General features: G+C 35.4%; 1 protein-coding gene across 1 annotated transcript in view; it reads right to left on the bottom strand.

Annotated features, from left to right (window-relative positions):
* The window catches only part of pde4cb (phosphodiesterase 4C, cAMP-specific b), a 111527-nt gene that overhangs the window by 83527 nt on the left and 16751 nt on the right, over positions 1–11249 (bottom strand). Inside the window, exon 3 of the mRNA XM_024278507.2 lies at positions 6849–7060. Coding sequence (XP_024134275.1) covers positions 6849–7060 — 212 coding nt within the window. The remainder of the gene's footprint in view (positions 1–6848; positions 7061–11249) is intronic.

Consider the following 11249-nt stretch of genomic DNA (forward strand, 5'->3'; position numbering starts at 1 on the left):
CCAAGCCAACCAATAAGAAATCCTACAATCTTTCTCATTTTGTTCTTGCAGGAAAAAGCAGCCAAATATACAACAAGAACATGTCAAGAGTGAAAATCCTAGATGTGGAAATGTAAATACAAGAATGTTTTGTTTACAGGAAAATTGTGTTTTGGGCATTTTTACAACATTTTGGGGCCTTTTTTAATGATGGATTACATATATATTTAAAATTTAAAGCTCAATTTGGCATTTTTAAGTATTTTTTTATTCAAATCGTGAACAAAAAAAAAAAAAGCCACTCGAAAGCCATTCCATTCCAATGGATCCACTTGTAGACGACTAGATTCATGTTCATCTTTGTTTCCTTCATTTGAGCTTCATCAGAATTATACGTCTGGATAGCGCTAATATTGCTCACCATTTATTTTTTTCAAATGTTAGGTTGGGGGTGTGTGGGGCCGTAAGCTAGCAGGAGATCGTGTAAACATATGGATGACGGGAAATGGGGGTAGGCTTACTCACTATTAGTCCTGCCCACAGCTCAGATTCAAATTTCTTATGAACTACTGCCGCTCTGCAGGAACTATGTCCTAGAAAACAACACAAATTTGGGATAACAAACAAATTTTTTTTGACAGTCCTGTGATTTTTGGCTTTTGGAAAAATATTAAGGCTGAAATTGAGAAAATTGTAAAACAAGAGATTCCTTCCAAAGTTCTATTTTATCTACTTGGTGCCATCCTTCCTGATTTTCATGCTGATCTAGCATATATCTTACATATGTTATTACTGGTTGCTAAGAAAACCATAACTGCCAATTGGAAAAATGACACATCACTAAATGAATGGAAACAGAGAGTAAAACAGGTTTACATGATAGAAAAAAATGACAGAATCTTTACAACAAAAAATGATCTTTTGATCAAAGATGGCATATTTAGAGTCGTGACTGTCTTTATGGGATTTTTAATGGAATTTTATTCATTTATTTATTTATTCAAATATTATATGGCCTGATCTGTCTTAATAGCCCTGTCTTGTGACATACTCTAGTTATTGCTGATACACTCTTTGATAGATCTTGTCATTGGAAATGTTGTATTTGTGTTGTGGGAAATAAAAAGTTCAGAAAAAAAGAAAACAATATGATATAATCATAATTTAAAGACGACTGGGAACAATTTTAAATAAGATCACAAGGTGATTAAAGTAGGACTTAAACATTGAGTTTTAAACTACATTTTCATCTATTTTCTCTACTTTGCTTTGAAAAACAACAACATTTTCTATCAACTTATTTGTGAAACCAAAAAGAAGCTAAAAACCATCAATCCCCCTCTCCCCTGGCAATCTTTAGTGGATGAGGATGCAGAAAACAGCAGTCAGTTCATTAGTTTGAATGAGAAGTCTAACAAAGAAGATAGCTGCAGGCCACACTCCTTCAAATCTCCATCACCCCTCCCAGTGCAAGAAACAGAACAAAAAAAGTGAACAACAAATTTAGACTATGACACCCACTCAGTCACTGTTTTATTGTTTCATTTTTGTGTCTGAAACAGCTTATTCTACTTTGTATATGCCATAAAAATGATTCAGTAATAACTCATTTAGACTGAGTTGCACAAGAAAACATAAAGCCACAAACCAACAGGAACACAATAGACATCTCACGAAGGCAAATGTTCATAAACTCAAGAGAAAAACACATCATAAACACAAGTTACTTGGCACGATTTATTGTAAGATCCTCTCCAGCTCAAGTCTGGGTCCACCGAGGATTGAATGGAGAGTGGGCCGCACCGATCACGGGAAGTTGTCACTAGAAATCAATAGCTTTTCAACACAAGAGGCAGGGGTGCATGTTCATCAATAAATACTCGTGTGCAGACAAGCTCTTTTCAAATAGATATGGAGCCTAAGGTCAGATTAGGTTGAAACGTTTAGAGGGAAAAATAACAAAAATTAAATTAAAGTGAAATGTAAAAAGTAAGACAAAAAGAAAGCCGGCAAATTGAAGAATATAAAAAACTTTTTGTTATTTATTCAAACCAATTCTTAGATGATCAATATTGGGATGTTACTTTTCTGAGAAATACAAAATTTTTGAGGTTACACTGAAAAAAATGAAACGCTGGATCAATTAATTTAAAAAAAAGTAAAATTATTAGTTTCCATAAAGTTAAAATTTTGAGTTGTTAGTCTACTCGACGAATATTTTTAAATGTAACAAATTACAGATTTTCTGTTACTTGATCCAACGTCTCACTTTTTACAGTGTATAGCAGTTTCTTCTTTACCCAATTTATGTTTTTCTTCTTCTTTCTTTTGTTATAATAATCCAGAAAAATGAGTCCCTTTTTAACCTCTGAGTTGTGTTATTTTTACCTGTGGAGTTTTTAGAGTGTAGGCTATAGGGGTAATGCTAAGAATCTGGGAGATGACATGAAGACATTGAGAAATTCAACATAGTTCACACTTTTGTGCAGGAAAAGTGAGGAAAAAATGTCTTGAGTTGGAGTTCCTTTCGTTTTTTGACATGTGTCCCCCAATGGGAGCATCATTTATCTTATTCTCCGCATGGAAAACAAACTTGTGGAGAAAAATCCTATAAAAAAAAGGTGTTAATGAAGATTTTAATAGGCACTTTGTTTAGGTCAATCAGCATGACAACACTGTGGCCTTTTCTGATCCGCTGCTTGATGAGCTTTCTGCATTTTGCAAATTTGAAATTAACACTCAGATAATTAGTGATGATTGCTTTGATGGAGTCATCCAAACAGGGAGGAACTGATGGCAAGATCAGGCTTTAATGACTCCCAACATGAAGAATTAAAGTTGAAGCAAAACGCAAATGTGTCTTTTATCGACTTTACTGTTATTTTTCTAAGCTTTTCTATATTTATTACTAGACTTTTGGGGGGGGAAAGCTTTTGGAAAGGGGGTTACCGTCTCAGAGAGGAGGGCCAGGACATGCGCGGCTTCTTCAGTCCGGGTCGCAGCTTCTCCAGGGTCCGGTTGCGGCACAGGTAGCGCTCGGTGTCCGAGTTGAAGCGTTGTTTGATCCGTATGTGCGTCCTGGGCTGGCGCCACAGATGCTTGGGAGGCTTGGCGAGCCCGGCTCCTTCTCTGTTCAGCGTGGCGCACTCCATTTTTAACTGAATATGTTCTCTGGTTTTTAAAAATATATTCTTGTCTTGCAGTTGTGAACAGAACAGCAAAAGATGAGCGACGGGAAGCGCACTGGCGCGCGGCGGTCTGTGGAGCGGGCAGGCAAAGTGCGCGCCTTGAGAGCGCGGCGCGCGCACGGAGCGACAAGCGCGCTGCTGTCCACGAGCTGGAGTGCTGAAAGCGCGCGGGATCAGCTGTCTGTCTGTGCGCGTTTCCTCTGTGCTCTGCTTATCTTGGTGTCAGTTCATCTTCCCTTTTATTGCTCCGAGCCGCTTCTCTCCATCCTCACCTCTCACTCTCCGTCCTCGCCAGTTTCCTCCTGCCATCTCCATCTGTTTCCCTGCCTGTCGACGCACAAACTGTCAAACTCCCCGCCAGATCCCTCAGCACTGAGTTGGCTTCACAGCGCTACTAACAAGTCTTGTTGACAGAATTATTGTAAAATATCAAGTAAAGAAAAGCTTTTCTTGCATTAAACGTGAACACATTTTTTATTTCTACTAGAGTATATTTTCCATTTTAACTCCAAATATACCAACACATGGTATTTGATTTTAAAAATAATTTAAAAAATGTTGTTTTGGTATTAAAAACACTTTTGAATTAAATGATGAATCGATTTCTACAATCCAACCAGATCGATCTGTCTGATAGTTCTTATGTAATTGACATATATCACAATAAAATCGTTTCAAAATTAAATAAATTCATAATCAATACTGGAAAATACTGTTTTACGTATATAGGTTTATTTATTATAACGCAAGAAACATCTAAAAACGGATCAATATATTGATGTCATTTATTTTACTTCATAATCTATATAAAACATTTTTGTTGTCTTTATTGTTTTATATATATTGTTAGAAATAAAGGAATAAATAAAATGCATAAATACATTGATCAAAATCAACCAATATTGAATATGAACCTAATCATCAGCCATGATCATGATATGAATCCGATTGTTGTTTAAATAAATCATTAAAAATATTATAGAAACCAAAATTATGTGAACATTTATCAAAAACATGTCTTTTTTTTGCAAGAAAATACAAGATTATTTGGAAAGAAATTGTCATTTTGATAGGATTTAAGACATTGATTTTGTTTTTAACCGTGTGCTCTGAACTGAGACATTAATACACCAGCAATCCTTTCAAGTATATACTTTCTTTCAACATTTGGACTTTATTTAAGTTATAATATTACGTAAAAACTGATATTTACATCATGTGTTTATTAAATTATCACAAAATGAAAACAAAACCCTCTCGGGGCCATATTAGGTTTTAGTAACAGAAATAATTTGATATTTGGTGAAAATTATCATAAGGGGTAGTAATAGATAGTTGATATTTAGTTGGTGCAAATCTGCAACAGCCGCCCTGAGAGAGTTAAAAGATCCCAATAACAAAGAGCAAAGTCTATTCACATTTAAAGCCTCTGGTTTCATCTTTCTGATGAGGGCGGAGTCACAGCCAAATTAATTTTCATGACACAATTCTTGTGTTTTACAATCATTAATTAATGTTTAAGAACCACAAATTGCCTAAATATCATCCTCTAGAATTATGACCCCTGTTAAAGCTTTAAAATGCATTACCAAGGAAAAAAAGCTTCGACATTACGCAACAAGTAACTGTAGATTTATGCAAACAACATTTAATTATAACACAGCAGGAAACTGAGCTGAAGGAGGAGCTGATGTTGTTCCATCTTGTCTGCCTTATGTCAATGTTGAAAGCTACCTTTTTATTAAATAGATTACCTGTTCTAGATGCTACAGAGACAATGTAAATTAGCTTTGGTGGACAAACAAATAGAAGTAAAAACGAAGTTGACAGGAGGTGTTAAAGACCCACTCTGATGAAAAGTGTGTTTTTGGGATTTTTAACATGTTCTTTTAGCTTTTTCTTATCATAATGGAGGACATACTGTATATAAATAAGGAGATTATGATTAAATGGATGATGGGACAACCCTTTAATTATACCAAGTCCCGCCCACAAATCAGATGTGAATTCCTGATTAACCTATGCTGCTCTGCAAATATATGTCCAAGAAAAAAACTGTTTTTGGTGGGGTTTTTTGCCAAAAAATGGCATAATCATGACTAAAAGACCACTGGGAATACTTTTCCAATAAATCAAAAGATGATCGAAGTGGGACTTTAAGAAATTAAGAAAGAATAGTATTATATAATTAATGAGTAAAGCTCGAAGATCTACACTATGGAAAATGATGAGACATTGAGGGGCTTGATGCTTGCAGTTAAAGGGCCCATTACATCCAAAAAACGACTTTTTTGAGCTTTTAAGTGAATTATTGTGCTTAAAAAAACATGAGCACCAGCCCCTTCCAATCCAAGAGAACGACTAAGTCGCCACGTTCAAATGTAACAACGTTAGTACCTCCTGGTAGGAAAAGCAGTGTGCGGAAATAACACATATTTCATAAAAAATTTGTTCTTTAGTGTCCCAAAGATAATATATTATATGTTTGGATATAGTTTACTCTAAAAGACTTTGAATACTATGATATAGACCCTTAAATATCAAAATGCTGCTACACTGATTTATACAAAGTAAATGATGTAAAGCAATCTAATGAAGATATTGTCCGCAGTTTCATGTTTGTCAAGTTTCTTTACACGGCAGGAAAGACTGAGACTGTTTCAACTTAACTGGATGTTGTTACATTTATCTTAGTTTACTGTGCTTGAGTGGAAAATGTAAACTTTTTCCAACAAGCTGTTTATAAAATGAGATTTCAAATCAAAAGCACTGATCATTATTGTGCCACAGGGTTCACCCTTTTAACTCTTCTGCGATTCTAAATGTAGAAGCATGGAGATGGGCAGCCTTTATGTCTAGACAGAGGAAGAAAAGCATCAAAAAGCTCGTTCTCTCTCGTGTCTTCAGCAGCTTTCTTTCCTGTTGTTGCAAGAATCAAGCTTTCATCAACAACCAACTGTGCGTGTCGAGTTGTCGCCCCGCTGTCATTCAGCGGGCTTCGCTTGTTCAAACACAACCTGCTGTCTCATCCGTGTCCACCTGCACTGAAACCTGAAAAAGCACATGCTGCACAACAAGCGGCGGTAATGAGCCCAGGGAATTCTACCTGCTGACCTCAGAGACAAGAGGCGTCACTGCTATCGCTGGGACTGAAACAAATTTCCTGGCAAACATGTCACTGCTGAACTGAGTCGACATTTTTTACTTCATTTCAACAGACCACACGTCAGTTTCTACCCAGTCAGGGAGGAAAAAAACAAGCCACAAGTGACAAAAAGATGGGACAAATGTACTTAAAGCAGACATTTTTGAGAAGGAACTTTGTCAAAACTCTTTACTAAACCCTGGAGTTGGTTTAAAAAAGCAATCAAGATTCCTCCAGTTCCTCTGCGGATTCACGCATCCAACTCTGCTGAAGTTCAAGCTGCCAAATAGTAAATCTCTGTGCAACTTAATTCATTTCGTTTTATTTAATGACTCCATCAAGCAGATGGTCCAAACCACCACACCTAAATCATGCAACTTAGAAATGCAATCAAAAGAGCAGAAAATAAAATCTGGATTTTCCTGTGTAAAAAGTCAAAAAAGCAAAAGATTTGACCATTTTAAGGAAAAAAATAGACCCACATATACAATTTAATGGATCTGAAGCGAGGGGAGAAGAGTGAGACTGTGACTGACCGGTAATCATCGTGGCCGGCTAGAGCTCGTTTGTACAGCACTTCCAGTCGGTCCAGGGGAAGGCCATTTACTGCAGACGGCCGCCGGTTGTCAAGCGAGTGGTCTTGGCAGGAGTCTCTCCGCGACAGCGGAGGCAGCATCACCGTGCCAGAAAACCGCCGTAGTACCACATTGACAGATGGAAGAGAGACCCGACGGCTCTGCACCCCTCGCTACAAGAAAATAAAAAAGAGAAAGATAAGGTTGGGTTTAGAAAAATATGACAATAAATATAAAGAATCATATAGAACAAACAATATATATATAAAATATATATTTATTATATATATATAAATATATATATATTACAACAAATATGAAGAATCATAAACTAGAAACTATATATATATATATATATATATATATAGTTTCCTGGACTATATAAGGCGCTACTTTTTTCCTAGGTTTTGAACCATGTGGCTTTTACAAAGGTGCAGCTATTCTATGGATTTTTCTTCCACCGCTAGTGGGGTTCTAACCAAAATTAGAATCAATGCAAAGAACAATAGCCTACACTACTTTTTCCTTAGTATATAGACCATACATGACAAATTATTAGCTGGTAATTATTTTCAAATCCTTGCCCTTTCATCATGGAAACCACACGATGAAGTTCGTATGATGAAAGTTTTAAGTTGAAGACCATTGAGCCTGCTATCCCAGGAGGACACAGCGCTTCTGCACGCAAGCTTAGCGTCAAGGAATCTTTAGTGAGACGTTGGAGGCGGCAGGCACATACATGAACATTTACAGTAGTCCTGTACATACAGCAAAGATCACATTTTCAACATAGATATCTGTGGCTTATAGCCCAGTGGGGCTTGTAAATCTTTATATATTTATTTTTTATAGAGCGGATGTGGCTTATACACAGGTGCACTCTATAGTAAATATTATATATGTATATAAATATATATTATACATATATACATGAACACACACACACACACATATATATATTACATATATATATATATATATATTATATATATACATACTTCAAGATAAAAACAAAGAAAAACTTTAACATTTAGTTTTAAATCTATGTCACATTTTTGCTAGAGACTATACAAGTTGGCTTAACTATGTTTTAGCTTACACACCTCAGCCTAAGACATGAAAAAAGTAAATAAACTCTTTAAACAAATCTCTTATGGAATTTATTTTAAAAAGAAAACTCTGTACTGCAAAACCAAAATCAGAAACGTAGAAGATCCAAAATTTGAAAAGCATTAAAAGGTTGAAAAGAGTTTTAAGAAGGATTTTTTTTAGCTCTTCTGATCTCCTTGATTTAACAGCTTTGTTGTCTAAAATGAGACCATTATGCAATAAAACCACAGCGCGCAATTCTAAACGAGCTGACAAAAATCTCAGTAGTTTACTGTAAAACATCTGGAGGCACTTCTTAAACTTACTGAAACTTTTTTTTTTTTTTAACAGACTTGAAGAAATAAAAACCTGAAGGTTGCAAAAGCTCACCAGAACAGTTTATCTGCTGGTTCATTTGATGCAGTGACGTGAGTTGATCAAGGCAGTGCAATAAGAATCTCTGCGTTTTAAGTATAAATGATAAACATTTGGTCATCAACAAGCGGAACAAACATGACATACATTTTCAATCTTTGAAATTATTTTTATTTACAATTGGCTACATATTCCATAATTGTCCTTCACCCTCCACAGATAATAGAACTTTAAAAAATATATATTAACGATGGACTAAATTTTTAAAAATTTAACGTCAACAAGAGGTTGGTAAAATGAGAAAAGCTTTCTGCTTGTGAGAAAGAACTTCATCTCATCTGAACCCAAACTGTGATAATGTGGACAGACCGCTGCTTGACCAACTCAGAGCCTCAACATCTTGCAATAATCAGGGAGCAATGAAATAAAGATTGAACTGCTCTTAATTTGATGGCCTGAAGCTTCAAGCGAAGCAGAACCATGAAGAAAAATACCCAAAATGCACAGATAAAATAGCGACATAATGACTGAAAATAATGAAAATTCATGCTCTGAATGTGAAAGCTCTGACTTAATCAGCACCCTAGAGTAGCTTCTAGAAAAGTCGATTCACTTGGTATTTTAATGAGAATAGTTATTGAATAAGCAAAATGTTATTTTTCTGTCATCCTGCAGACGACCAAACCAGTAAAAAAAAAAACAATCAACAGGTTTATGGAGCTGCAAGCATGGCAACAAACTGTCTTTTTACAAAAGCAGGCTCTTAAAATGCATCTATCTATAAATTCTCTGACCTTTGTGCATCATCAGACGTTTTTATGTTCTAAGGTAGGCTGCTCCATGTACCAGCCATGCACACTTAATTAAATATATTGAGTAAACACTACTTACTGAAAAAATCCCTTTAGAAAACACTTCAGATAACATTTGTTCCACTCAAATGACGAGATGTCATCTAATTTGCTACAATGACCGTTCATTTGTGAATCATGGAAGTAGATATGTGCATCATCTTTTAAGGGTCTGGTCATTACAAACCTTAGTCTGACTTCTAATTAGATCAAGAAATGGCTTTTTTACATAAATAAGTTGCACACATGTATTAGTTGGAGGACCTGTGACAGTAGCTTAATTTTTAGCACACAGGACAAACACTTCTCATGACGTAGACTGTTTTCTGTGTGGCGGGAATCAAGCAAACAAGCTTTCAGACAAAATATATGTTTGCATTTAGAATAAATATAATTTTAAATAGAGGTGAAATTAAACTACTGTAAAGTAGAAGAAAATATGAACTCGAAATTCTTCCTCTACCTTCGGCTTTACTTGAGCTGTCTGAGTAGACTATGCTAGGCTCTGATAGATATTGATCTGCCATCAGGTGAGTCTCTTTTTCTTGATTTATCCTGTCAGTCATCAAAAACAGAACATGCCTGTCAGAAGCACTGTCCATCACAAGTTTGAGACAGTCGTCCATCATGTTCCTTTAGAACTTTTATTATCAATTTGCTTGTAAACCGACTATTTTATTTACATTTATTCCAATTTTAATGACTGTCATTTTAAATATTTGCATCTATTTGTGATTCATTTGAATTTTTTTTTTGGCCCTCATATCATAAATAATGTATTCCAATTTAATGCATTTAAGCCTTTTCATTTATGTTGAGTTTTTATTTTATTGCACTTATGTAAAGCACCTTCTGCTCTATTGGATCACATAAAAATGACTATAGAAATGAAGCCAACAAAATGATTAATGAAACCTTTTTTTAAAACCTATTTTCCTCCACTAAGTACAAACAAACAGTTTGGAAGAACACAGACAACTGCCTGGAGGATTATGTTATTTTTGAGAAGCAGTCTGACATCCTGCCCTGGCTCGGAAATATGTCACTTACACCTGATCTGGCAGTAATTGAGGTCACAGACGGTGTTGCACAAGTCAAACCAGACATGAGTAGAAGACAGAAAGCAGGAGTTTATTATTTCTCCCCACCTTACAGCAAAAAAAACAAATATTGTATTAAGTCAGTTTCAAACTGCTACATTAAATCTAATATTATTTTGATGAGATCTGCTATAAAAACTGTAAAATTGTAGAATTTTCTCGAACTAAATTCATACAGAAACTAGGTCATTCTGTGAAACCACGCTGCACTCATCGTCTCTATCTGAAGACCGTCTCACAAAGCCATCGTTTGCTCATATTGAACGCATTAAAAATGGTCGTACGTGAATATACTTGGAAAAAGTGAAAAAAGTTGCGGTTTTTGCATGAAATCTACACAGATGCATCACGAATGAACCACGTTAAAACCACGGAAGAAAATAAACCACACAAAGAACACGTAAACTTGCACTTCATTGAATTCCTTCAATTTGATATTTAGAGCACTGTGAAGAAATCACATCACGTCAGCACCCGTTGCGATACCTTGTTTCAGTTAAAACGATCTGATCAAACAAGTTTATCAAAGGAGAATTGGCAAAAGTAACTTTTTGGATTTCTTTGGCAACGGAGACTTTTTGTTAACTACGCCTACATCTCTTGTACATTCATTTTGTATGCCACATCATTTCATTAATCTTGAGGAGACAATTCATTTAATATAATTTCACAATGTTCTTGGAAAAAATGGGCAAGCAAGAGGGGGACGCTTCTTTGGAGAGCTCACCATCCCAACACCATTCTACTTCTAATTCAACATTTTTCCTAAGTAGCTTGAATGATGCTTGAGGAGTTAGGAGACGATAATCGAAATCCCTAAGAGAATTAACTAAACTTTGAATATGGTTATAGATTTAATGTTATGGTAGTGGGAAAAATGTTGTAATGATTGCTTTAACAAAATATTTATTTTCACATATTGTGGGAAAACTTTCCTTGGATAATTC

The sequence above is a fragment of the Oryzias melastigma genome, linkage group LG4, assembly GCF_002922805.2.
Source record: "Oryzias melastigma strain HK-1 linkage group LG4, ASM292280v2, whole genome shotgun sequence".
Taxonomy (NCBI): domain Eukaryota; kingdom Metazoa; phylum Chordata; class Actinopteri; order Beloniformes; family Adrianichthyidae; genus Oryzias; species Oryzias melastigma.